Below are 27095 nucleotides of genomic sequence, written 5' to 3'. Positions count from 1 at the left end.
GGATGCAAGTAGTTGCTGCCCCCTCAGTGGGGCAAGGAGGAGGCAGCAGAGGAGAAGGACGACACTGGTCTATATTTTTGGGTGCCCCCGTGAATTTGAATCCTGGGTGGGTAGCAAAAAAGAGACAAAATGCAGTGGGTAGGTTGGTAACTTTTTTAGAAGTTGTTACTTTAAAAAAAATTTTTTTTTTAAATCAACCTTGTCTGGGGCACAAACCTGATCTACAGATAATTCAAGAAGCTTTCCCTTATCTACTGTACTTTGCTTTAATTTTCAGGCCTTTCATCCTGGTTGTTTTGCTGCACATACATATTATTTAGTAAATGTTACCTGAAATGAGAGAGTTCAGATCAGGCTGTAGGGATTTGAACTGGTTGATGTAATATTCTCGCTGTTCCTCAGTTATCCTCCAGGGGTCATCTGGGTAATTACTGCTGTCCTGTGGCTCACTTTCTACTGAAAGAAACTTCAAAAAAATAGCAAAAAGTCACTTACAAAAGTGCGGGGAAAGCAGCACACACAGACATTTTAAGAAGTCAGAGTCAGTCTGCACATCTAGCAGGCCCTTTTTTAAAGAAACGGGAGAAGAAAGGCCCAAGCCAATTAATATCTGTTACAGTTAGGGCTTATTATAAATGCCCATTTGCTCAGAGAAATACAGTAACTCCTCACTTAAAGTCGTCCCTCTTAACATTGTTACGTTGCTGATCAATGAGGGAACATACTCATTTAAAGCTGTGCAATGGTCCACTCTTACGTTGTTTGGCTGCCTGCTTTCTCCACAGCTGGCAGCCTCCCTATGCCTTTTTTTTTACTTTTTTAAAGGTTGATTTGTATAAGGTTGTGTTTGTTTGTTTGTTTGCTTGCATAGAAGGGGACGTCAATGTTGTGAGCTTCACTCTTATGGTGGAAAGAAGCAAACATTTAAAATGCTTTGACCTGCATGACAAATATTTCAGTGACAGAATGTAGGAAAGAATAAGCTACACGCTCCAGCAAAGTTTAAGACCACTCCTCTGGCTAGGCTGTCAATGTGCTCAAACTCAAATATGTGACTTTGTTTTTTAAAATGTGTTAAAAGATCCCCAAAACAGGAAACATCACAAAATAGTACTTTGTGCTAGTTTGAAATTATGTGAGATTTATTGGTTTAAACTACATGATGTTTTAGATAGCTGATTCATGGGAAACAGTGTAAGTTTTTCCCAAGTGTAAAAAAAAAAGAAAAAAGTAATCATTGATTTTAAAAAAAAAAAATCAAATTCCTGAGGTTATATTATTTCAAGCCACAGTCTACAGTTCAACAAACATTATTTTAAAACTGTTTAATATTAATGAGACCATAGTTTAGAACAGCTTAAAAAACCTAGGCCACTCTTCCATAGAGGAAAGTTCGTAAAAATTCATGGAGAAGTTTTGCTCTGTGGTAGACAGACAAGGGGAACAAAAAGCATGACTGGTGATTAAAAAACAACAACCCTAATAGTCATGGGGCTTTATTCTCATTTGTATTAAGACCCTTTTAGAAAGTACTGATGTGTAAACGTGTAATTCATACCCACTTTGAGGCACCTTTACACTCCAGAGCAGTGTAACAAGGCCTTAGTGTAAATGAGAATCAGGCTCATAGTCTTATTCATGAAATCAGCGGCAAACTTACTGCCTTGTTAATTTGCAATGGCTTTGTCTACCCTAGGCATTTTTTTATTAAAGTTATTATCCACCATTGCTGCCATTGGTGAGGTGCTATCATGGACAGGCCACTGGTAACATTTGACATTTTAACCACCGTGGCATCTAGATTTGCTCTTAGCACGATTAGAGAACTCGGTGGCTAAAAATGCCAGTGGTCAATCTGGTCTATACAAATTCCCACACAGTTGGTTCTACTGGTGAAGCTGCACAATTGGTTGCCACAGTGAGAAAACTGAAGAAATATATCTAATGCACATCTTACGCAGCCAACAAGATAAACAGAGCGTGCAAAATCCAACTAAAAAATTCTCAGAAGAACCAGGACTCTGGGCTTGTAACTCAAGTATGCAGTATCTTATCAGAAACATTTTTGTGGTCATGAAATTTTCATCAAAGTTGGACTCAAAATTTGATACACTATTTAGATTCTTGAGAAGCTTGAAGTATTTTAGACTTCTCTCTGATACCCCAGAGCTCAAGGAATCTGCATAGCCTAGTGTCATACAGACAATGCCACAGCCTCACAGCAACATTGTTTGCCAGTGCCAACATAGAACCACTACAGTATTGGCAGCTCAAGAAGGATTTGGCCTGCTCTTTTACAACTAGTCACCAGTGCTGGCCTTTATTGGCATCGGTACTTCCATTAGTTCTTGTGTCACTGGGATGAATTCTCAGAAGACCACTATAGGGGCATTGTGTTTCTGGTCCTGTGTCAGGCTGATGCTCTTGATGGACCAGATGCTGGGGATCTTCTTTGTGAAATAAGAGGATAATTTCTTGCAGCAAGATGTGCTGGGTCCTGAGGTTGAGCAAAGACAGGTATGTTAACTAGCCAATATCAGTGGACTCCTGGGTGGGCACCAGACAAGGAGTATAAATGTGTTACTGCTATTTATTTTAGACTTTGGTTGTGGAGTCAGTGGAACAGACTCAGTCGTCAGTCTCTCTCTATTGTTAATGCAGCATGTGTTTCTTTCTTGCCTGACTTACTGGTACGGACATATTTGTGTACTTTGATAAACTAGGTATATTTTACCCATTTATAGTGGTCTGTTGAGTATTAATACTCCCTGCAACAAAGGCGCATTTGGGAAAATGGAACTTCCATCTGACCCATCTCTTTGGAAGTTCCTCTTTTCAAAACCCTAAAAGAAAGATGACAGTCATCTGAAAAATCACTGAAGAACTTAATGCTCCATCAAATCATACTCGTTAGTATAATTCCACAGCTGGCCCTAGCCATGTACCAAACATTTAGCCATAAATGGTCCTGCATATATCTCACTCTCTCACACATACTTTGTCAACACCCAGGACTTTGTCCAACCAATGGGCTGCCACAACTTCCACTTCTTGAAAGATGAACTACAGAGCCAACCACCTCATTTTAAATACCTGCTTGCTCCCCACTCTAGCTAGTTCAACACATCTGATCACCACCCCAGTAATAACAAGTACACTGACCATCTAATCCTTTCTCAAAAATGACCATTTTATCAAAAAGCCATTTTGCACTGAAGAAGATTTTTGATTAAAAACATTTGACTAGATCTAGTAATTAATCTTCCTAAAGCTCTTTAAGATCCAACATGGAAAGGCTTTAGAAAAATATCATCATCATCAAGGCCAATGACAGGCCACAAAGTTATTTTACTTGGCTCCTACATGTTTGGTCTGAATTCTCCATACACACCAGGCAGGATTTCCTTATGGAGTGCTGCTTCCTTTTTTATTTTCTGCAGCAGCTGAGCTGTGGAAAAAGGGTAATTGCTTTAAACTGAAGCAGAGCAAACATCGAAGGAAGGAGGCAGAAGAGGAAGAGAAGCTGATAGGTCAAAGGCCAACCCTGTCTGTCTTCATTAGTGTCTTTGATCCCCATAATGCTACATTCTACAATTCTCTCATGCATACTACTTTAGTTGAACAGCTATGTTATTTTGTGTAATTTCTACATAATCCTAGAAAAAATGGTGGCAGTACTGAAACAATGAAAACTATTGACCTTATTCAAACCAGCTGATCAAGCAAACATAGTCCTAATTCTTCAAGGCAGTTTAAAATAGAATGTAAGTAACAGAACAAAGCAGAAATAGAATATTACAGGCCAACCTACTCTGCTCCAGTTTAGAGTGCACTGTTTTCATAACTTCTGTCTGCAAACTATAGATATAGTTGGCAAGCTTTAAACAAAAGGAAGCATTCAAAATTATCCCCTGGCTACTATGTGATGGAGCTCCGGATAGCCTTGTAGAATTCCTTTGGTGCGGAATTATTGAAATCCATAAATGGAACACTGACAAATAGGTTTTACGGTGCACCATATTTGCTTGTAAAGTAAAAAATATGAACACAAGCTAATCAATATGGCAAGATATAAAAGATTAATAATTCTTGTAGGAGCTGCAGTCCATTGCGTTCTAAGTAGACATAGGCCAGAGGGAGGGGGAAACTGACTTTGCTTGAAAAACCCATTCCATCCCTAATCATCTATCCATGCCTCATGTTGTTCTTATGTTATGGGGTAGACACAGTGAGAGCACAGTCAAAAAACAGCCACTTTCATTTAAATAAAAGCAGTTCTGCTGGTAAACATGGCAAGATTTTACACCTTAGACCAAAAATCTGTTGCTGTAATCGGAAATTTACAATAGAGAAATTGGAAAGTTTGCAGAGTTATGGTTTTGAAGCCAGCAGGGAAACTCTAGACCAGTTCAAGTAAATCAAATAAAACATCCCACCTAAGCTTCTTTATCAGGATTGGGATGATTGAGACAATAAACTGGGTCTACAAATTTGAATGATTTCCTGCACAGGAGCTGGATATCAGGTCATGGCAGTGTGAGTGTCTCAGGGATAACACATTAGAATAAATCAAGAAAAAAAATCTCAATTAAATGCATATATTTTAAAGATGTTTTTCTTGTGTTATTAATACCTTAAAATTCTTTCACTTCTGATCATCTAAGAATCTCAATCTAATTTTTCAATATTTATGTTGATTGCTTACATTTGAATTTCACTCAGCTTAAACAATGAAAATGAACTACCGGTACTCATTTTCAATTGGCTTTCTAGTCAGTTGCGCTTTATACTTCTCCTACACTAGAAGGATGCACCAATCAATGAGCTGCAAATACGAGCGGGGAGTGTTGTTATTTAAACAAAAACAAAAAAATCATTGGAAGAACTTTTATATTTAAATTTCTGAAAACATTTGTATTCATGTTAAGCTTTGTAAAATGTTGTTTTTATAAAACCAAAATTTGGGCTTAACTGAACCCCCCAGTCTTCCTTAATGTGCTTACTTGCAAAATAAAGACTGTATTTGCCTGGCAGTAGAAACGAGGAGGAAACCTTTGCAGAAGAGAAACAAAATGAAGATTATATAAAGTGAAAATAATGAAGAATACTTTACTCAGCTAAAACTGTGGGGAGATTTTGGTCCTGATTTATTCAAAATGGAATTTGTCTATGTTACTGGGATTAACATCCCCACTTATTTCAAAAAGCACCACTAGAGGGTCAGAGCCTAAGTTTTGTGTGTCAGTAACAAGCCGTGTCCCAAATGAGAAGTCACTTTGACAAGAACTAGAACTTCATGCATTTCTTTTTTTGTTTTATTTATTTCTTTAATCCCCAAGCAATTCATTACCCGACTAAGAGAGGAATGTACAAGTGCAGATTTGGATCCATAATTTCCCGTTGCTGGTCCATCTTGTTGGTGTGTAGAATGTCTAGCTTCATAAGAAACTATGAAAGTTAAAGAAAAAAAAAATCAGAGGACTCAATAAGGTTCCACAAGCTCAAAGTGAAAATTAAGCATTACAATACAGAGGTTCATTAAGTTTAATATTATTGTACTACTATTAATTCTGTCCCCTTACCAAAGCCTTAATTACATGCTCACCTCCTATATCTCTTCTTTAATATTTAGCCATTAACAATAGAAGTTGTCATTTCATCCTATCAGATTGGCATTAATTGCTTTAATAGTTGTTAAAATGCACATTTACATGACAACCAGCAGCAGCCCAAAAATAAACTATTACAGTAAATCAGCTAACTAATGAATGTAGTGAATTCTCAACTGTCATTTTAGGTTTTTCACTTTATTATTATTTAAATCTAATTTGTTTAAAGAGGACGTTGTCAAGGAAGAGCATTAGACATTGATTTGATCTGTAACAAAACTGTTGAAATTTGACTGCGGAAAATTCTCTGGATCCTAAATACCTGGGTTTTTCGGTTGTTGATCATTCAATTGCCAGAACTTTGAAAACAAAAACAATAAGCTTCCTACTTTTAGAACCTCCTAAAACCCAAAGTTTTTTGCTTCCTACTATGTATACAGCAATTACACCTTTTTCTAGGCGACGTGCTGACATCAATAATGATTTTCTTATTCAAAAACAGATGCTTTGCCGAGAAAAGTTACTATAGACCAAAGTTACTTTTAAACAAAATAGTCCCACAATTTTCAGGTAAATTCAGCATTTGCTGAGTGGAAATAGAAAAGGGCTCTAACAGGAGATATTTCCAGGGTCCTAAGTATGTACTACAAATACAGATAAGAAAATAATAGTTAAACTGAGCTATAAAAATTTTGCTCTTGGCAATGTCTAAATGTTCCACCCTTTAGCTTTGTCTACTGCACATTAAGAGGCAGAAGAGTAACCAGAATGCCAAATACAGCAGCAGAATAGTACGACAAATAATCGAAATGGCTGGTATTAGAACTGTTAATTTCCTCAAAAATACACACCCAATAATCACTTCTTGATTTGAGACATATTTGATTGACAAGCAAATTCCAAACTGATTTTTTTTGCGGGTCATCAATAGGCCATTAGTCTTGAATATATCTTTTAGTTTTAAAACCCAAATTAATATTTCAAAACAGAGAAGGCCTGATCCTGATGGTATTGCAGGTGCTCAGCACCTCTCCGAATCTAGACTAGAGTTAGCGAAGAAAAGCAACAATAATTTCAGTTTTCCTAACGTGAGAAGAATTCCATTCCATCTGCGTAATTTAGGAACAATCCTGTTTTTAAATGAAGATAAATAACTAGACATTGAAGCAGGGCACGTTGGAGCTCTCCTTCAAATCTGTTATTTTGAAATCCTACTTCTTCTGCTGAAGTGTTCAAACTGTAGCACTGTCCTAATGCTATTCAGCATCATTTATACAAAATTTTAGTCTCTCCTGAAAAATGAAAATCAAGGAAACTCAAAATCTTACTAAGGTTACAAAGCAGCTTGCTTTTTAAAGTTATCTTTCTACCCCCTAGTATTGTTATCTATTCTTATCCTGTGCTGGTATCTAGTTTTTTCCCTTCCAAATGTGTTTCAATGTCAGAAAGAAGACAGGAAGGAAGTTGTGAAATACACTGCAGTACTTGGAGGCTGAGTATGGGGCTCCGTTGCTATGTGGTTACCAGCAAACAGAACCTTAAAAAACTAGCAAGAAAATAAAATGCATGAATGGCCAGATAAAGTTCTACTTTAGAGGGATGGGGAAAAACTGAATGTTCAATAAGCCAGGATCTCTACTTTCTGAACAACACATCGGAGTATAATCAGTACAAAAAAGGTTACCACCACACACGCATACACAAACCCAATGCTCGATAGGCCCCTCCAGAACAGTATTCAGTGTCCTCAATGCAATGGTTTCAATGAAACCGGAAAGTTAACAGATTCCTGTATTTTTTTAAGGCCAGAATCAACCAGTTAGATCATCTAGTCTGACATCCTGCCTAACACAGGCCATAGAATTTTACTCAGTCACCCCTGTATTGAGACCAGTAACTTGTGTTTGACTAAAGCATACCTTCCAGAAAGGCAACCAGTCTTGATCTGAAGACATTAAGAATCTTCACATTCAGACTGGATGCCTTTCTGGAGGACATGTTTTAGTGCTCAAGGGGCTCATGGCCTCGCAGGATTTTATCATCTTAATGTTTATCTACTTATATTAATTTTCAGAAGAAGCTGACATTCATGTTAGACTTGATTCTACAACCCTTGCTCACTTTGAATAGCACCTTGCTGGAAGTATTAACTGGAGTATAAACTACTGTTCAAAGCAAGGTAAGCCAATAGAGCATGGGACATTCAGCACTCATTACAAGAACCTGCAATGGTGGGGGAAGTACATGAATATAATGGATTGTGCCATACAAAACAGAATCACTATTTCTGGTAATCTTAAAGTTCCTGTTAACGTTAATACCTAGTGCACTGCATGAGAATTGTAATCCAGGATATGTCCTTACTGTTCTGTGGCTGATTGATTTGGACAGGGCACATGTTGGTACAGTGGAAGGGAATTCCACGTGCAGTGCTTATATTGAACATCAGAAATCACTGCGTTGTTATGACTTACATGTGGATAACTAACATATCAATGTGGATGACAGTCTACTTGCTAACAAGTGACTATCACTCAATACTAACATGAACCTTTAACTAGAAGTCCATTTGATTGCATCAGACCGTTGATGTTTACCACCAACACACATTTTACTTAATTAAAATTTTTTATAAGAGCTTAGTTTAGTTTGCTCACTTGTAACTGAGGACAACAGCTGAAGAACCAATACATCCCACTCTTCATTCACAGAGATCATGTAAACTCATGGTACTCACACTTGGAGTTGGATGAGAAATGGTTTTCCTATCCCACAAACATTTCCAAGATTTAGAAAATTCTCCCAATCCATATCAGGACAAAACCAAGATTTTTAATTATTTCTTTTTAATGAAAACGAGAGAATGAGAAAGGGAGCCAGCCTCCCACCCACCAACCCGAGAAATGCCAAATGGTTAGGGGACGATCCTGGGATGCGAGAAACCCTGCCTGATTTGGAGCAGACACTTGAATGTGGGTCTGCCACATCACAGGAGAATGGCCTGACCACTAGTCTATTGGCTATTTTGGGGTGGGTCTCTCTCAATCTCTCTTGTTGGAGAGATTATTATTAAATTATTAAATAACGACTGGGCCAGTGACAGAGACTGACTCTATAGCCTGGTGATTAGGGCACTCATGTGGCAGACCCTGGTTCAAGTCCCTACCCTGAAACCGGCAGAGCAGCAACTTGAACCTGGGTCATCCACATTGCAGGTGAGTGCCCCAACCAACTGGCTCTTCTGGCGTGGGTAGCATTCTCTTTGCTTTTGTCCAGAAATTCTATCCAGGATCTCATGAATCTTTGTAGTCTAACTGGATACCCATTCAATGTTTCAGTTTCAACAAATCGGAATTTTCCAACAAAAAATAGTTTTGGCAGAAGATTCCCAACCAGCTCTACCCACATCAGCTGTCTAGTCCCTTTGAAGAAATGATGTTAGATTTTATGCTTTATCTGTGACAGAGCATCTACTGGTCACTCACTATCATTTTTAATTATTTTATATTACAACAGTTGTTAGAAGCCCCGGTCAGGACTGGCGCCCTATTCTGTTGGGTGCTATCCAAAGATATAGTAAAGACAGCTCCTGCTCCAAAAGCTAGACTCCGTTACACAGCTTACAAAGTAACCTGTAAAAACCTATATTCTGCAAGTACTCAGATGAGAGTTATGCTACTGACTTTTATAGCAGCATGATCAAGCCCAAAGTATCTAAATTGTGGTCATTTGTTTTCTTCTGGGTTCCCATTACATTTTACATTCATACCTTACTGTTATTTTTGTTATGTAACCAGGAAAACCATTGTTCTCCCTTGCAAACAAAGCCTCACTGTAAATCTGAAAACTAGTACAGCAGTTATTGAAATCAGGAGTGGGGTTTTTATTTTAATATTAAAAAAAACATGCTTATGCACTGAAACATTCACAGTATTCAATCATTAACATCTACTGCACATAGGTTTGCCAAAAATGTGGCAATTAGCATTAATTTGTGAACAGTTGCACACAAATCTACACATGATAATTAATTTACTGGAAAGCAAACAGGAAGAGAGGACTAAATAATCAGAAAGCAAAGCTTCTGCATAAAATAAAAAAAAGATGGCCCGCTCATTTACTAAAAGACAGATGTAATTAAGTCCAGACATTATTAGGCTGATTCCTTAATTGCATTTGAGATTTAAAGGCACTGGAGGGGAAAAAACAACAGTGTATGACTTGTGCATCCCAGATTTTATCCTACCTCCATGTGGCTGTTCAAGCCTACTCCTTGACTTGCCATAGCCATAACTCAAGGGTATTCTCTGGTAATTAGATGGAGAAGCAGGAGGTGAACACATCGGTGACATGGGAGGAGACTTGGTTTCCTGCTTCAGAAACAACAAAGTGGAATTCTGAGGTGACTACAGAAATAGGTGGGGTAATACTGCACACCAGTTCAATCACATACAGCATGATGTGCAAGGCATAGTAATAACTGAAATTCTCATGTCCCAAAGAAACGTTTCCAAAAGAAACGTGATTATAAATGGAAGATGGCAAAGTGATGCTTTGATGTTGAACCTTGTTTTGGGGGTAAAATACAGCCATATTCATCGGAAGGGGTTAGAATGAACTCTAAGACATTTTACTTGCATATATGTCTGGAGAAATATTTTTGTTAAATCTTATTATTACTGGGTATTTTTCGATTTGCATATTGTATTTAGGTGTTTGAATGCATTCCCCATTTAAGAAAATACTTTTCATTTCAGAAGAAGGCAAAAAATGAAAAATAATTAAAAGCACCAATTCAAAGATTTATTTTAAATATTCTGTGAACTGTCTTTGTGAGAAGTAGATTTGTAGATGTTGTCAGATCTAACTTGGAGTTTGTTTCCTTTTTCCTTGATGATTGAGCTTTTGTAGAGGACACAATAATTTACTATATAAACAGAAAAAATATTACTTCACAGTGCAACACCAAGGCAATAAAAGTCACCTAGGAAGAGCTATAGGTTTGGTGGCAATGCTCTACTTGAATGGAATTATTCACAGAAAACAAATATTTGCAATCTTATTTCCAATTTCATTATTCTATATGTGCATGCCCCATTAATTCATTAATAATGGTTAGCCTCAGGCCACGTTTGTTATTACTAATACTGGCAGTGCCATAAGTGCGCATGTGCTCTACAGATATATACACTGCCTGCCCTAAGGAGCTTTCACCACAAAACATGATGCACAATGAGATGATGTCAGGCAAGGGAAAGGGTCATGCAAGTAACAGGGGCTGTGAGATTGCTTTTTCTTTTTGTACGCATGTAAGCATCACACTCATTCTCAGTTTTTATAGATTCAGACAATATGAATCTCTTTATGATTCAGCTGTTTTTAATTGGGAATTCAGAATATTTCCCTGAGGGTGGATTTTCAGAACTAGCCTGGTATAACACCTCAAAGGAGATTAAAGGAGAAAGAATATGGTAGGTTTTTTAAGGCCTGGCTTGACAAAGCCTTGGCTGGGATGATTTAGTTGGCGTTGGTCCTCCTTTGAGCAGGGGATTGGACTAGATGACCTCCTGAGGTCTCTTCCAACTCTAATAGTCTATGATTGTAGGTTTCCTCAACCCAAAAACAAGGAGTTGTGATGATGGCAGACCAGTTGCCAGGTTATGCCAAGGCCCTAGGCATCAACTGGAGACTGACAAATATATAACTGGAACCGGTTTGGTGCATGTTAGTGTTGTTAAACTAGGTATTAGAGTTATAAATATGTGGTTAGTGTTTAGAATTTACAGAATGCTTGTAAATTACTGCATGCATTAATCTCACTTGTTATATCTGTATCCAATGTCATAAGGTTTGCTCTGTAACTGTAAATCACCAGTCAGGAGAGAAGCATTACCGTGTGTGAAATACTACAGGAGGTGTTATCTCCTGCCCAACAAAAGAAAGCCATAAACACCAAACAAACCATTTGGAACATCAGAAGACAAAAAAGATTTTGTTGATTGCTCGCCTCCCGCCATGAACAGGAGATATGCAACTGAATTCCTCCCAGCAGTTGAACTTGCAACTTGAAAGGGCAAGGAATAAAAGGCCCTAACAAGGAGAAACTGTATCTCTATGTTGCTAGGACTTTAGGAGGGCAAGATTTCTAAGCATAAGTGAGGGATCCCAGCTGCTTAGCCTGGGTTAGCCCTACCTAAAGGACATACAGAGTTTGCACATTACAGCAGCTTCTATCACCTTTTGGAACCTACGACTGTATGTTTATCTGCTTTTAACCTTGTAAATAACTTTCTTATTTCCTTTTCCTAGTTAATGATTCTTTCGATAGTTTATCATAGGATTGGCTACAAGCATGGTCACTGGTGTGAGATCTAAGGTGCAACTGACCTAGGGTAAGTGACTGGTCCTTTGGAAAGGGGACTAACTTGAATACTGCTGCGATCTTTGGTGTTAGGGACCATCTATCACTATCTGGGTAGCCAGATTGATCGGAGAACCCAAGGGGACTGTCTGTAACTCCATGCCTGCGGAGTTCTCACTTGATAATTAGCTGGTGAAATTTAAGTATAGAACTCACAACCCATCTGGGGGCCATGGATCAGCATTCACATTGCACTCCCCATCAGTACGCATCCTGGGGCAGCGAAGCTAATGATCCAACCAGTGGATCAATTTTGGGGTTGAATCCTGGTCACATGCCACCTGGAGCATGTTGCACATACACTAAAAACACAACCAATCTGGGGTTTGTATCCTGCTTCTTAACAGTCTGCCCTGATGTTGTTACTCACGCTCTTGAGCCACTCCAGACAGCCTGACAGGAGTCATGAAGGGCTGTCTGTTCTCTTAGCCTTCCAGCATCACTCTTTTCATTAATTATGTTGTCACTAGAGACTGTACTAATGATAGAGACTCATTAGTTTGGTTGTTGTTTTTTAAACCAAGGCAGTTTTCTACTTTTCCCCTCTGCATCCTTCTCTCCCTAAAAAACAGCAACCTTGAACTACGTAAGCAAAGTTTCTAAAACATTTGCAAAGAATATTACAGCTCTAACAACTGATGACCCACAGTGATGACTTTATGGTAAATATGGGTGGAGGGAGAAAGAATGTGTGCATTTTGCTGGGTGTGACTAGGTGGGGGATGTTCTTAGTGTTTTGCATGGATACTGTGTGGGTCTCGGTTACCTGTGTGCTTAACGAGGTGGTGGGAGAGGGTTTGTTGTTACAGAGGACCAAGTGTGACCTCGCCTAGCAGCCAGGACCCCAGACAACTGCCTGGAAATGGGAACCCTAGCGACCAGTGACGTGGTGACCAGGAGCCCCCCTCAGCTTGGCTGTCAGCAGGTTCTGGCCAGTGGGAAGACAAAGGGCTGAGAGAGGACCCCGGTGACCTGACCAGCCGGTTCCAGCCAGTGGAGAACAAAGGATGGAAGAAAGAGGGCCCAGGCAACCTGTTTATCTGGGACCAAAGACAAAGGACAGGGGAAGAGTTGTTGGGGAAGATGATATAGGATGATCAGCTGGAAGGAAGAGGCTTCTGGGCTGGGGAGAGGGAGCAGCCAGAGCCCATCTGGATGCAGGAGAGACCTAGATGTACTGTGCTGAGGGTTGCTAGGCCCAAGAGCCCGGAGAGTTTCCTGTGCTGGGTTCAGATGCTCAATAAACCCTCCTGCTTTACGCTGGCTGAGAGTCACCCCAGTCTAGAGATCAGGGTTGCATTATTGCCTCTGGGAGTGGAGGTCCCGGGGGTCCAGAGCGAGTGGACTCCCTGAGGGGGCCCATGCTGAGAGACAGGCATGCTGAAGGCTCAGAGAAGTGACGTTCCAGGAGGCGGAGGGGCCTACGGCTTCACCCCCGAGAAGGACTGGCACACTGACGGGGGTTCCTCCCAGGGACCATATGGAGTCGAAAGAGAGCACAAGTCCTCTGAGTCCGTGACACTGGGCAAGTTATGTTGATTTGTGTGTGGGATGAACTGCAGCACTTGAACCAAGTGATCCACCATCTGTGCAGTCTCCCTCACACAACCAATAAAACTGTTGCATAAAATTTGCTTTAGAGTAAGGGTGGTGATTGATTGAGTTACCTCTGATATCACAATGGCCTAGGATTCTTGGCATGGCATAGACACAGGCCTTATTACAGCTGAATACCTGTGTCACAATTAATGTAATTTGTTAAAACGGATGAGAATTTAAAAACTGGATAATAACAGACCATGAATCCCAGTGATGATGGAACCTGGTGATATTCTAAACAAAAAGAGCTCTCGAACATGCTTATAGCAATTTCCATCCCGTTACACCGATTTAACAGACATTGTAGGCTTCAGATTGACAGAGTTACAATCCTGGAATCTTATAGATAGATAATAGGCAAAATACATAATTCTATAAAAGTTCTTGTAAATAAAATCCTCTTGGGATACAGTTGGTACAAGAGAATATCAAAATAAGAGCAAAATCCTGCCAACAATTATTCACATATATAGAGTTAACTTTGCATGGAGTCTTATTGAACTAATGGAATAAGCATGCATGAGTGTAACTGTTTGCAGGATTGGACCTAACATATTTGCCTTAAATAGAGCCTTGTTACCTTTTTATCCCCTTCATCTGATCTTTTGAAGGAATTTTTTTCCAAGGTTGGATGTGGAATCTGAAATTTAACTCCATGTATTTCTGCTGCATTTCCATATCTCATTTCAATGTCATTTTTGAGTGCCATAAACCGAGGAAGAGGCAATTCTTCATTAACAGAAAGAAAGAGAAGTTCAAATGAGACTACAGTATATTAAAATTCTTGAAGCAGTATCGCAGTGCAAAACCAATGAAAAGTTAAACTATAAAATAAGAAATATCACTAAGAATTGCAAAAAAATAACCTATGGAACGTCTGGAATTATTTTTGTCTTAATGGCAAATATTATGAGATTTGCACATACTTTATTACTGAAGACAGAGAGAGGTGCCTCATTCACAGTATGAAGCCAAGTCTCAAGCTCATTTCTGGTCTTAACCCTAGCCAGCACTATTACATATGTTGTTCATTGTTGTCTACAAGTAGTATCCAGAAGAAACTATGGGAGCAATCAATTTATTAGGGCAAGATCATTGTATCCTCCATGCTGTCACTAGAACAGAAAAAAAGCACCGAGTTAAACAGATCTATTCAAAACCTAGTAAGACTGTGGTGTCAGAAATGCTATCATTTGCCATAGCTCAGAAGAACTGAAGAGTGACACTTACAACCTCATGCATCATCCAAAAATCCAATACTGTTCTAAGGAAATTTATCATCTTGTTGTTGCAAACTTCCACTTCTCCACATAGTAAGTTATAAGATCAATACAACAAAACAAACAGAATAAAGGCTCCTGGAATCAAGTAAAACACAACAGCATCTTTATAATCACTTATACATATAGCTGTTTCTATTAAATCAATCTACTTTTGCAGTACATCACTCATACATTCCAACAGCTCTACTGTGTTTCTGAGGACAATGTAATTAGTGCTTTTGAAACCTGGAAACATTTAAGTGGGATATCAATCCAAAGACCATTGTTCATTCACATCTATGCAGTATTTCCAGCTGCTGTATTTATGAAACATACACACTGAATCTCACTTGATTCAGATTGCTGGAGTAGCTAGTTTCTTCTAAAATGAACCTGATTGTCCTAAAAAGATGCTTAGGATAGACAGAGCAGGAATCTGACGGAAAGTTCCCCCCAAAATTCTATTTAATAATGTCCCCTTGGCAGATTTATGATTTACTTGTTGGTTTGGGTTTTTGTTTGTTTGTTTGTTCTTTTTTTAAATGTAATCCTTCAAAACAAATGCAGAAGCAATGTGAAAATCCCAGCTCTCAGGCCTGATGATCAAACAACATATTTAGTCTTAAAAGTGCTTTAGATAAGATTCTTGACAATTTAATTTTCACTCCCCTGCTGGCTCACAATGATGCAATAGCAAAGATAGCAGGAAGAACTGGGTCCAACATGCATACACACATCACCAGTCTCAACAAACTGCAGTGCTCTTTAATTTTACTGGTGGAAGATCACAAAGGCTAAAAACTGGGATCTTTTTCAAACACAGTTTTGAAGGTATAATGGCAAATTAAAACACACACACACTCACACACACAGTCATGGGGATAGTTTTAAAAAATTAAAGTTTAATTTGTAAGTAAAAATGGCATCAAATCTGTGATCCTGGTACAAAACACATATACAGTAAGGTTTTGAAACATGGTACTACATGTTATATGTTTCTCAGGCTTATTTCTGCAAGATCAATATAAATACCTTGATACCTCTAATTCAACTGAAAACCTATCCTAATTAATAATGCCTTGATTCTGATTGACACCCAAGTGAGTTCTTTTCAAGGATTTCAAAAATATTTCATTCAAACAGAAGGATCAAGAATGACAAAATGGCACAAGATAGCTATGGAAATGAGACCTTGGAATTCCTATTCCACCTGAAGCAGTTTACATTTTAGCACTAAAATCACTTGATTACAACAGATGCCTTTGGATGGCTCCCCGGTTAGTGGGAGTTCAGCTGTGCTAAACTGGATTGACACTACACAGTTTCTATGTCAAACTGACATAATAGGCCCAGCAGAGGGTCAGAATTTGAGATGCCCACTTTGAAGTTTAAATCCTTTGCTTCTGGGCTGGCAGTGCAGGTGGCACAATGGATCTAATTACTTCCATTTATTAGCTATTAGGATCTCACCAGTAAACATGTTCTTCCATCCCATCCACTTGGGATTTTTAAGAAGTTTCTTTTAAAAAATATTTTTGTCTGCAGAGAGGGTGTACTTAACATCAAGTTACAATGGAATCCAAACAGCAAATATGTTTGAAATAATCTCTAATGGATACTCTAACACAGCAGTTCTCAAAACTGTAGGTCGGGACCCCAAAGTGGGTCACAACCCTATTTTAATAGGGTCGCCAGGACTGGCATTAGACTTGCTGAAGCCAAAGCCCGAGTCCCACAACCCAGGGCCAAAGCCAGAGCCCAAGGGCTTCAGTCCTGGGTGGCAGGGTCCCCTGCCTGGGGCTGAAGCTCTTGGGTCCCCCCCCCCACCCCCCTGCCCAGGGCAGTGGGGCACAGATGGGCTCAGGTTTTGGTCTCCCCTCCTGGGGTCCTGTAGTAATTTTTGTTGTCAGAAGGGGGTTGCAGCGCAATGAAGTTTGAGAACCCCTGGTGTAACATTTACTGACACAGTGAGTGATTTTGCTACCTGCACCCATTCATTTCAAAGTGGGTCTACTTGCAAAGAAAGGCCTCACTCTGGCAAAGTGTTCTGCACAGACAGACCCCTGACTTCCCAAGGAGCCCCAACTTCCATAGGGCTCCATGTAGTTGCACAGATCAGCCTGAGCAGAACTTTTAAGCCTAAAGTACCATACAGCATGAGTGACGGTGGCAAAAATGGACCCAGAACGATGATTGCCAACTGTCCTGTTATTTCTATAATGCTTTTATGGATGCAGAAGCAATTTGTACTTTTCTATCCATGTAACAACTTTGCACATAGAACCCAAGAATTTCATTAAAAGCAACAAAGAATCCTGTGGCACCTTATAGACTAAGAGACGTTTTGCAGCATGAGCTCTTGACAAGGATTTCATTGTAAATTTCTACCCATAATTTATGGATTATAAAACTAATTTAACCTCTTCCCCGCCTCCCCCTAAAATATAAATAAATAAATAAAGATAGATAGATAGATAGATAGGATTTTGCTTTACAAATAGGTTGGAAGAAAAAGGCAATGAAGCAAATAATGTACAATGAATGTTAAAGAAATTAAAGAACAAGCTCGGAGCACACTAAGTAATGTGAGCTACTTACCACTCTTAATGCTCTCTATCCGTACTGGAAGGCCAGACTGCGCTGCAGCAATTAGTTTCAAAGCAACATAAAATTGAGCCGGACCAAAATAACCCACACGTTTTGCCCCACAAAGTTCTGTGATCTAAAAGAGAAAAAAATACACACTTTGTAAAATACATCTCACTCTTTCCTCTTAGGAAACTTGCATTGAGTATTGAAGCAGAGAAGTCTTCTAGAACTAAAAACCTCACAAGTCTGTTTGCAGTGCCTTATTAAAAGTGAGCAATCCAGTTCAGGTCACTCTGTATACCTGAATATCCCTCAATTTAAAATAGATAAGTAGTTATTTATTACTCCTTCAAAAAACACTGCAGTGTACCATTGCTGCTATAAAATAGTTAACCTGTTTCTACCCAAGAGGTGACTGCATTTCATTAGTAGGGGAAAGGATCCCTTTGAGTATACAGTCTATGAAAGCTCTTTGGGCTGAAAGCTGGATTATAAATAGGAAGTATTAATTTTTACTATCTCTGTCCAACAATAATTCAGATAATCATTCTAACTACAAAATAAAAAAAAAAAAAAATACCCTAAAAATATCACAGCAGATTATTTTTGTGAAAAGTTAGCTAGGCTTGAAATTAAACTCCTCTCTCAAACACACACACAAGTTAGCAACTACTAGTGCAAATTCACCTACTCTGTTTATTAGACCTCAACATCCTTGTCTATGGAGAAGACAAATTTAGTTTTTCCTCATTCGGTTCACCTGGCCTTCAGGTAAATAAATATTCTCTATGGGCAAAGTTTGAAATGCAGACCACAACTGAGCGTATGTCTACCCAGCAAAACAAAACAAAACAAAAAAAACCCACAGCAGCGAGTCTCAGAGCCTGAATCAATTGACTCAGGCTCATGCTGTGAGACTAAACATAGCGATGTAGATGTTCGGGCTGGAGCCTGGGCTCTGAGATTCTCCATTCTCGCAGGGTTTTAGAGCCCGGGCTCCAGCCCAAGCATCTACACTGCCGTGTTAGCCTCATAGCATAAGCCCAAGTCAGCTGACCTGGGCTCTGAGACTCGCTGCCATGGGGTTTTTTTGCTATGTAGATGTAACCTGAAATTCAGAAAAGCTCCCAAAACAGACTTCAGTCAGATCTTCCGGTTAGAACGAAGACACATTCCCCGGGGTGAACAGGGAAGCCTCAGTTTACTTGATAAACTGAATGATGATTCACGTCTCCCAATCTTGCTGAGATTTTACTATCTGAGTGCAAAAAGGAAAACGGAACCTGACCCATCACTCCATGGGTAAGCTTGACCACCTGGGAAAACCACCAGAGTGGGGTATTCCTAAAGCAATAACAACAAGGGAGATTTTGTTGTTATTTTTCACTAGTACTAACAAATGAAATAAATGAGTAATTAGTTTTCTGAATTTATTTTAATTATTAGAGAATGTAAGGGGAAACAGTAATTAAAGAGTGAATCCCTGGTCCTCTAAAGATGGATCAAAACAGTAGACTTGAATAATCAAGGAAAATTATCAGTACATTAACATTTTCCTTCCTAAAAGCTTCTCTACATGGTGGGGTTTTTCCAAGTTTGTGTACACTAACTGTTGTGGAACACTAATCCAAAGTAATTTCATCCATAAGGCTGGCTTTTTACCTCTGAATCAGTGCATACACAAGACACTGACCTTCTTCAGAGTAAGCACCCAGCATTCTTAACAATCTCGAGTAATTTTGTATCATCTGCAAACTTTCATATCTCACCGTTTACCCCTTTTTCCAGATCATTTATGAATAAGTCGAACAGCACTGGTCCCAGGACACATCTTTGCGGGACCCAGCTATTTAACTCTCTCCATTGTGAAAACTGACAATTTATTCCTACCCTTTGCTTCCTGTCTTTTAACCAGTTACTGATCCATCAGAGAACCTTCCCTCTTATCCCACGATTGCTTACTTTGCTCAAGAGCCTTTGGTGAGGGATCTTGTCACAGGCTTTCTGAAAGTCCAAGAACCCTCTATCCATCCATTGATGAGGCATGATTTCCCTTTACAAAACCATGTTGACTTTTCCCCAACATATTGTGTTCCTCTGTGTGTCTGATAATTCTGATCTTTACTATAGTCTCAACCAATTTGCCTGGTACTGAAGTTAGGCTTACTGGCCTGAAATTGCTAGGATTGACTTCTGAAGCCTTTTTGAAAAAAAATCTGTTACCCTAGTTATCCTCCAGTCATCTGGTAGAGAGACTAACTGGCAGGTTACATACCACAGTTGTTAGTTCTTCAATTTCATATTTGAGTTCCTTCAGAACTCTTGGGTGAATACCATCTGGTCCTGGTGACTTATTACTGTTTAATTTGCCAATTTGTTCCCAAACCTCCTCTACTGACACTTCAATTTGGGCCAGTTCCTCGGATTTGTCACCTAAAAAGAATGACTCCAGTATGGGACTCTCCCTCACATCCTCTGCACTGAAGATTGATGCAGAAAATTCATTTAGCTTCTCTGCAATGGCTTCGTCTTCTTTGAGTGCTCCTTTAGCATCTCAACTGTCAAATGGCCCCACTGATTTGTTGGCAGACTTCTTGCTTTTCACTTTAAAAAAATATAGTTTGTGTCTTTTCCTAGTTGTTCTTCAAATTCTTTTTTGGCCTGTCTATATACTTTTACACTTGACTAGCCAGAGTTTATGCTCCTATAAATAAAACAAGAATAAATGTATTAACAAAGAACAGATATTTAAGTGATAATAAGTAAGACCAGAAGATACTGATGTGGTTATAAGGAAAACAAAACAAAACATGCTTTCTAGTTACTAAAACTTAACTTCAGCAAGTTACAATCTTTGCCTATGCAGGTTTCTCACTGATAGTCAGTTTCAGCTACTCTTAGTTTTCAGGCCAAGAGGACACACTTTTCATGGGTTCAAAGGGTATTGCTCCCCCTTCATTTCTTAGATGATAGATGCTAAAATGGCTCTCTGCTTCTGCTTATAATTCCCCAAACTCTACTGTCCCTATTTCAAGAGCCAGGAATGCTTGCTGGGGGTGCAGGCTCCATCCCCTGTCATGATCTTTAAGTGGTCTTCCCCCCTGCTCATTTAGCTTTATGGCTTTGTTTACTTTATATGTAGATGTATTTTAATTCGTCCTCTGGATTGTTACCTGGCTCAATTTACATTGGAGACACAGGAAAACAGGCAAAACAATATTCCTTTGTCTAGGACAGGTTGGGCAGATGCACTGCCTGAAAAACACCTTTTAAGAACATACTTCCAGCACACATGTATAACTCTTTACACACTGCCATACGTACAACATGGAGTAATGACCAGTGTCTTATCAGTCTGCATATGCTATTTTAAATTACACCTTTATATACAGAATATGACAACAATGTGTTGGGGAAATGAGTAGGTCAGGCCTGATGTGAGTTATGATATGGTGTGCCCTCTGCCGGCTAGCACTGAGAACATAGAATGGCCATACTCATAGAATCATATCAGGGTTGGAAGGGACCTCAGGAGATATCTAGTCCAACCCCCTGCTCAAACCAGGACCAATTCCCAACTAAATCATCCTAGCCAGGGCTTTGTCAAGCCTGACCTTAAAAACCTCTAAGGAAGGAGATTCCACCACCTCCCTAGGTACTGGGTCAGAACAATGGTTCATCTAGCCCAGTAGCCTGTCTTCTGACAGTGGCCAATGCCAGGTGCTTCAGAGAGAGTGAACAGAACAGGGCAATCATCAAATAATTCATTCTCAGCTTCTGGCAATCAAAAGCTAGGGATATCCAGAGCCTGGGGTTGCATCCCTGACCATCTTGACTAATAGCTGTTGATGAACCAATCATATATGAACTTATATAATCCTTTTTGAACCCTGTTATAGTTTTGGCCTTCACAACCTCCTCTGGCAACAGGTTCCACAGGTTGACTGAGTTGTGTGAAGAAATACTTCCTTTTGTTTGTTTGAAACCTGCTGCCTATTAATTTCATTGGGTGACCCCTGGTTCTTATGTCATGTGAAGGAGAAAATAACACTTACTCATTTACTTTCTCCACACCATTCACGATTTCATAGACCTCTATCATGTCCCCCCTTAGTCATCTCTTTTCCAAGCTGAACAGTCCCAGTCTTTTTAATTTCTCATACAGGAGCTGTTCCATATCCCTTATCATTTTTGTTGCCCTTCTCTGTGCCTTTTTCCAATTCTAATATATCTTTTTTTGAGATGGAGTGACCCGAACTGAGGGATGCCCTGGGTCATAGCAACACTCAGTCGTCAGTACAGGGCACACAGGTAAACCGACAGGTCAGTCCTGGTGTGAAGCAATGCAGTGTGCTATACCAGTGGGAGGACTGAAAAGTTAACTCAAAATAGAACTACATTCACATAAACTTTTTCCAAAGTGGATTTATCCAATTCACAATAAATAGCCAGTCAGTTCAAAAGAAGAATTGCATCATGTGGATGCAGCCCCTTTCAATTTAAAAAAAAAAAGTCCATTAGTCTGAAATTAATCACCCATGTAGACTAACCCTACATGGCTACTGCTCTGGCTGAACAAGTCTTGACTTTCTTCTCCTCCTCCTCTTAGCTTCTGAGATGCCTGGCTGAAGTCCATCTTGTGATCAAGAAATTAAGAAGCTTCCTTCCTTTGGCTACCTGACGACGAGGGAGGTGGATACTCTGAAGCTATATTTTTGCAATTAATCAAGGAAAGTTTGCCATTACCTTACTTGAATGTATTTACTTTTCTGGTTTACTTTTTATAACTGACCACATCTTATTTTCACATTTTTTTCCAGCAGGAATCAGAGGACTCTGGTCTGCACACGGACTGGAGTTGGGAGCATCCTGTGTGGGGAGATGGCTCTCTCCCCACCCCTGTCTATTTCTATAGAGAGGAGCTGCACTCTGCACAGTGTGCCAGGGTACTAAGAGGAAGGATGAAGGTTTTGGTTGGGGGCTTAGGGAAACCTAGTTAAGGGGACTGGGGCTGTACAGGTGATCAGTAGTAATGGAGAGATTCAACATCTCTTCATCAAGGCATCAGCACCTGATGACCTTCCATTTGCTGCTGCTTTGGGTCCCCAGGGTGCTGAGGCAGCAAATGGTAGGGAGTCCTTGATGAGCCACACTGTCATCACAGAGTGAGTCTGACCCCCAACCCCGTGCTGCTGCCTAGTGCTGCAGAGCCAGGGCGGTCTCTGCTTCAAGTGCTGGCTCCCAACAGTGCAAAGAAGAAACAGCAGCCCTTCAAATGCTGATGCCTCAGCAGAGACACCTGGATCACCCCACCCGAGTTTTCCTATATATATCCCTGATTTCCCCACTCCAGGTCCTGCTGCACAAATCCCCAGGTCCTACACAATCCTCCCCCACATCCCAGCTCACTCTTCTGCTCCCCAGGGGAGGGTAGCCCTGCAAATGTGAAAACAGAATAAGGTCCAAATATAAAGTTTATATATATATACATATTAATTTTACAAAGCTTGGTCTCTCGATCGATAGATCGATAGATTTGTGAAATTAATATAACAACTTTCAGGCTCTACTAGCACTGCAAACAGAGCAGCTCCGCGCCCACCCTGCCCTGCAGCTGCTGTCACAAAACTCTTTGCCATGAGCCCCCCTTCCCCCCTCCCCCCCGACACCATCAATACACTCTTATCAACCTCCTGGCTCCAGTCTATACCCGTGGCATTGCACTCCTGCTCCATCACAGTCCAGCACTGCAGACTCCCAGTACCCACTGAACTCAACATCCATCCCTCTGCAGTTTAGCCCTGCTAAAGTACAGTACCCACTGCACTGTACTCCAGAGGACAAGGTTGGATATAATCCCTGGACATACACAAATCTTTAACAGTTCCAGCATCCCACCTGCTCCTGGGACCCTCTGTTCCCTCATCCCCCACTGTGCTGATATGGTTTTTTGTTTGTCTCTCTCCTCCGGTGGTTGTTTTTTAATAAAATAATTGTGTTGGTTTAAAGCAATCTTTATTCTATTAATTGAAAGCAAACAGGGCCCTGCAAAGCAACAGGCAATTTTTTTAAACCTTCATAGTGCATCGTCTGCACCAATCCCAATCAACTCCTAGCATTACAAACACTTCACTCCCGAGCATAGCAACAAATATTAGTGGCTTTCAGCTTCAAATTGCTGCCTCAAGGCATCCCTGATCCTTATGGTCCCGCACTGCGTCCCTCTAATAGCCCCGGTCTCTGGCTGTTCAAATTCAGCCTTCAGGTGCTGCGCCTTAATAGTCCAGCTCTGAGTGAAGCTTTCACCTTTCCCTTCACAAATATTATGGAGCGTACAGCACACAGCTATAGGCATAGGAATACTGTCATCGGCCAGGTCCAGCCTCCCATATAGGCAGCGTCAGTGGGCTTTTAAACGGCCAAAAGCACACTCAACACTCATTCTGCACTTGCTCAGCCTGTTGTTGAACCATTTGTTGTTGCTGTCAAGGTTCCCCGTGTATAGCTTCATAAGCCATGGCATTAAGGGGCAGGCAGGGTCTCCCACGAACACAGTGGGCATTTCGACTTCCCCTACTGTGATCTTCTGATCCGGGAAGAAAATCCCTGCATGCAGCTTCCTGTACAAGCCAGTGTTCTGAAAGATGCGTGTGTCACGCACCTTTCCGGACCAGCCTGCGTTAATGTCCATGAAACACCCACGGTGATCCATAAGCGCCTGGAGAACCATAGAGAAATACCCCTTCCGACTACTGTACGTGGTGGCTAGGTGGTCTGGTGCCAGAATTGGAATATGCATGCTATCTATCACCCTTCCACAGTTAGGGAAGCCCATTTGTGCAAAGCCATGCACTATGTCACGCATGTTGCCCAGAGTCATGGTCTTTTGGAGAAGGATGCAATTAATGGCACTGCAGACTCCCATCAACACGAGTCCAACGGTCGACTTTTCCACTCTGAACTGGTTAGCAACCGATCGGTAGCAGTCTGGAGTAACCAGCTTCCACAGTGCAATCGCCACGCGCTGCTCCAACGGCAAGGCAGCTCTCATGCTCATGTCCTTGCGCCACAGAGCTGGGGCGAGCACATCACACAGTCCCATGAATGTGGCTTTCCTCATCCGAAAGTTCTGCAGCCACTGTTCATCATCCCAGATGTGCATGACGATCAGGGGCGGCTCTAGCAATTTCGCCGCCTCAAGCACGGCGGCACGCTGCGGGGGGCGCTCTGCCGGTCCCGCGGCTCCGGTGGACCTCCCACAGACGTGCCTGTGGAAGGTCTGCTGGTCCCGCAGCTCCAGTGGACCTCCCAAAGGCATGCCTGCGGATGCTCCACCAGAGCCGCGGGACCAGCGGACCCTCCGCAGGCATGCCTGTGGGAGGTCCACCGGAGCCGCCTGCTGCCCTCCCGGCGACCGGCAGAGCGCCCCCCGCGGCATGCTGCCCCAAGCATGCGCTTGGCGTGCTGGGGCCTGGAGCCGCCCCTGATGACGATGTGATCTCACGACTCAGAGTTTGTTTCCCAACCCCCAAAGCGGTGTTCCTCTGTGGTCAGCACCTCCGTGAATGCCCCAAGCAATCTCATGTTGTAGCTACTGTGTGTGGCAAGATCGATGTTGCACACCTCTTGTCTTTATAGTTTAAGGAAAAACTCCACTGCCACTCGTGATGTGTTAGTCAGAGTGAGCAGCATACTGGTCAACAGTGCGGGATCCATTCCTGGAGACCGAAGAGGCAGAGCGTGCAGTATGGAATGCATATGGAAGCACAGGAATTTCTGGGATGCGAAGCAATACACCATTGGGCATTGGCACAGGACCCAGGATGCCCCACGACCCCCTCCGCCTTCCCACAACTCTTAGCGGCAGAAGAGGAAGAGATGCTCTGTGGGATAGCTGCCCAGAGTGCACCACTCTGAATACCGCTGAGGTTAACTGTATGGTATACAGCAGGAAAACACTATGTGCATTCCTGCCAATGCACTGGGTGCACAAAAGTATTTGTTGCCTAAGTCATCTAAAAATGACTAAAATTCAGGAATAACTGAATTTTATCAAGCATACTGGTAGGTATTTAATTACAAAAGAGGGAGTGTGAAAGATTCTTCCAGTTCAAACAATTACTCCCGAGGTTAAGGATCATGTTAGACAATTTCTGCCATCTCCAGTATCATAGTTTATATCAGTAGCTCTCAACCTTGCCAGACTACTGTACTCCTTTCCAGGGCTGCCGAGGGGAGGGGGAGAAGGGAGCGGAGAACAACAAGTGGGGCAATTTGCCCCAGGCCTCACAGGGGCCCCCCACAAGAATATAGCATTCTATAGTATTGCAACTTTGTTTTATGGAAGGGGCCCCCAAAATTACTTTGCCCCAGGCCCCCTGAATCCTCTGGGCAGCCCTGCTCCTTTCAGGAGTCTGATTTGTCTTGTATATCCCAAGTTTCACCTCACCTAAAAACTACTTGCTTGCAAAATCAGACATAAAAATAAAAAGTGTCACAGCACACTATTACTGAAAAATTGCACACACTCTCATTTTTACCATATCATCATAAAATAAATTGATTGGAATATAAATATTATACTTAAATGTCAGTGTATAATATACAGAGCAGTATACACAAGTCATTGTCTACATGAAATTTTAGTTTGTACTGCCTTCACTAGCACTTTTATATAGCTTGTGTAAAACTAGGCAAACATCTAGATGAGTTGATGTACCCCTAGAAGATCTCTGTGTATCCATGGTTGAGAATCACTTGTTTATATAATTCCTTCTGAACTGAGCTGTAGAACATCCACCAGTAAAAAAGCACTAGAAACCAGTCCCTTCATTAAGTCAAAACCAATCTCCTGATAAAAGTGATCATAGCATTGGTAAGAATTTTTTCACAATATTCTCTAGTGTAGACATGACCTGAGAATGAGGGACATGTATAAATGAGGCTGCTTCACATCACCTCTATGTCTCAGGAAGAAAAGTGCTCCTCCACAATCCTATTTTATCCTTTTATGGCCAAATGAGTATAGCTGCTTTATTTAAAAACGTTCAAGGAGTTCTGAGCAGTGTAAAAAGATGCCAATACTGAATATTATTACAAGACCTGCAATTTAACATACCCTGGAGAGGATCACACATATTTATAAAGGTTTTCGAGGATTTTTTTTAAAGAATATTTTAGAGATAGATTTAAAAGGAAAAGGAAATACTGTGTATACTGTAGTTTTATAGATACAATCTCTGAGCATAGGCAGAAAACTGTTAGCAATAAACAGACAGTGGAAAGATTCTTACAGCTGGGTAATAGAAAAGAGACTGTGCACAAATATTATAAAAAGAATGGTAAGTTAGGATGTGTGGCCAGCATGGTTGGACAAAGGATTTCAAATATTTTGAGCCAGGGCTGGTTATGAATGTTACGTTGATTTATACTAATGACTTAGTGACAGAAAAACTTGCAAGATTGCTGATACACTTGTTATATTTAAAACGGTTTTCACAGAGCTATAATGGTGAAGGAATCCAGTTCCTCTGTGCTTAGCTCTTCCTGTTTCAGATAGGAGAACTGTCCAAACAAATCTCTATTTTCCCTATCTGCATGTTTTGCTGAAGATGT

At 40.7% G+C, this 27095-nt stretch overlaps 1 protein-coding gene across 9 annotated transcripts in view; it reads right to left on the bottom strand.

The window, feature by feature from the left end:
• The window catches only part of REPS2 (RALBP1 associated Eps domain containing 2), a 152963-nt gene that overhangs the window by 86106 nt on the left and 39762 nt on the right, over window positions 1-27095 (bottom strand). For 7 of the 9 annotated variants that reach the window (XR_005591295.1, XM_039515105.1, XM_039515098.1 and 4 more), the window contains exons 2-6: window positions 17490-17613; window positions 14210-14358; window positions 9856-9982; window positions 5351-5448; window positions 331-466 (exon numbers count right to left, since the gene is read on the bottom strand). Coding sequence is in view for 8 of the 9 variants with exons in the window: in XM_039515105.1 (XP_039371039.1) it covers window positions 331-466; window positions 5351-5448; window positions 9856-9982; window positions 14210-14358; window positions 17490-17613 (634 nt within the window). In the remaining variant the exon portion in view is untranslated. The remainder of the gene's footprint in view (window positions 1-330; window positions 467-5350; window positions 5449-9855; window positions 9983-14209; window positions 14359-17489; window positions 17614-27095) is intronic. The other 2 variants (XM_039515106.1, XM_039515067.1) reach the window with 1 other exon arrangement.

The sequence above is a fragment of the Mauremys reevesii genome, linkage group 1, assembly GCF_016161935.1.
Source record: "Mauremys reevesii isolate NIE-2019 linkage group 1, ASM1616193v1, whole genome shotgun sequence".
In the NCBI taxonomy this organism is placed as follows: Eukaryota; Metazoa; Chordata; order Testudines; family Geoemydidae; genus Mauremys; species Mauremys reevesii.
Note: the sequence above shows the minus strand (reverse complement) of the source record. Positions and strands in the feature narration are given on the sequence as shown.